The sequence below is a fragment of the Choristoneura fumiferana genome, chromosome 14 (assembly GCF_025370935.1).
Source record: "Choristoneura fumiferana chromosome 14, NRCan_CFum_1, whole genome shotgun sequence".
In the NCBI taxonomy this organism is placed as follows: Eukaryota; Metazoa; Arthropoda; class Insecta; order Lepidoptera; family Tortricidae; genus Choristoneura; species Choristoneura fumiferana.
Genome location: NC_133485.1, coordinates 2,120,911 through 2,122,853, shown reverse-complemented (window position 1 = coordinate 2,122,853; position 1,943 = coordinate 2,120,911). Strand labels below are relative to the sequence as shown.

General features: G+C 46.2%; 1 protein-coding gene across 1 annotated transcript; it reads left to right on the top strand.

Moving 5' to 3' along the window:
* On the top strand, nucleotides 1–1,943 carry LOC141434663 (lipase 3-like). The gene has a single exon (XM_074097091.1). It carries the CDS (start codon nucleotides 187–189, stop codon nucleotides 1,600–1,602), a length of 1,416 nt encoding a protein of 471 aa, XP_073953192.1. The 5' UTR covers nucleotides 1–186; the 3' UTR covers nucleotides 1,603–1,943.

The following is a 1,943-nucleotide window of genomic DNA, read 5'->3' as shown; positions in this document are numbered from 1 at the left end:
AAACTTGTTGTAGATGTAAACAATCGACGCCAGAGGAACTCTCGCATCAAAGCGTAGAACCTTTATGCCGTAATATATGCGAGCATGGCGGCAAAAAATAATTCGGAGTACACAACAAGGTTACCTGAATTGTGAACGATCAGTTTAAAAATTGACCTCTACGAGGGAGCGCGTGCCTTGCGTAATATGCTCCGGAAAATATTTATTTTGATTGTCTCTCTGTCGGCTGCCCCGGGGCGCGGGCAGCTCGCCGACCTGCTGTTTCCACGGGCAGCGGACTCGGTCCGGGAGATGACCGACTCTCTCACCAGGAACCCCTTCGCGAACCAACCCATACATTTCTCAGGAGATCTCCTAGGAAACACTCTGAACCTACTCAGTGTCTTACCGATCGCAATAGCGAGGACCCTTGGCGGTGGAAACGGCATCCCTAGTCTCATCAACAACAACAACTTAGCATCGTTAGGCGACAACTTTATTTCGGATTACAACTTGGGCTTAGGCAACGAGGACTGCCAGCTCAGATGTGACCAGCTCATTGCTAAATACGGTTATCTTGTAGAGAGGCATGATATCGTGACTGAAGACGGGTACGTACTGACGATGTTCAGAATACCCAGCGACGGACCGGTCGTGTTTCTGCAGCATGGGCTATTGGGAAGCTCCGACGATTACGTGATTGCGGGACCGGATACCGGAATAGCTTATTTACTTGCGAAGGACGGCTATGACGTGTGGTTGGGGAATTCGCGCGGCAACAAGCATTCCCGTCGGCATGTCGAGATGGACCCTTCCCAGGGAGACTACTGGGACTTTTCCTGGCACGAGGTCGGTTATTACGATCTTCCTGCCATGATAGACTATGCACTAAACGCTACTGGACAAGAAAAACTTAAATACATTGGACATTCTCAAGGCACGACCTCATTTTGGGTGATGGGTTCTGAGCGCCCGGAGTACAACGACAAAATATCCTTAATGGTGGCTCTGTCGCCTGTTGCATTTATGTCTAACTTGAAGTCACCAATCATACGGTTATTAGCGCCCACGGGAGGCTTTATCCACGCATTCGTGAAAACTATCGGTCTACATGAACTGTTACCGGATAACAATGCTATGAAGCTCTATCGTCGTCTTTTATGCGGTGCAGGGCCACCTGCGGAGATCCTTTGCGCTAACCTCCTGTTCCTCGTGGCTGGTTTCAACGTGGAACAATTGAACGTGACCAATTTGCCGGTAATCTACAGTCACGTGCCGTCCGGTGCGTCGGCGAAGCAGGCCGCCCATTACGGACAAGGCGTCATCTCGGCTAAGTTTAGACAGTTTGACTATGGCACTGCGGGGAATTTAGAACGGTACGGATCTGAACAACCTCCAGACTATGCGCTGGAGAATGTTAGAGCGCCAGTTTCCATGGTGTACAGTGACGCAGACTGGCTAGCTGATCCTCGTGATGTAGACGAGTTGTATAATAAGCTACCGAATGTCGTCGACATACACAAAGTGCCTCACAAGAACTTTAACCATTTGGACTATGTGTTCGCAAAAGACGTCAAATATTTGATTTATAAGCGGTTGAGAAAATTGTTATCTAATTTCTAAGGAACAAGGTACTCATTTCTTAGATTCAACTTCTTACAACTATTCTCGGAAGTTCTAATAACTCTAACTAGACTAGTTGACTAGAGTCTAGTTCATCAAAGACAAAGTGTACCTAAATATACTTTTAGTTTTAAGTTTATAGGTCCTACGGTCTCACTACGAAACAGCATGCTATTGCTAGCCCTTTCTCGCTCTGTACATAATATATCTACCTGTATTACGTTAAGATGCTTTATTTATGAGACTGTGGATGTTTGTTGTTCTTATTTGTGCGAATTGTGCGCGAGTTTGCATTTTTTTAATTTATCGAATACGTGGAAAATAAACTAATGTATTTTGAT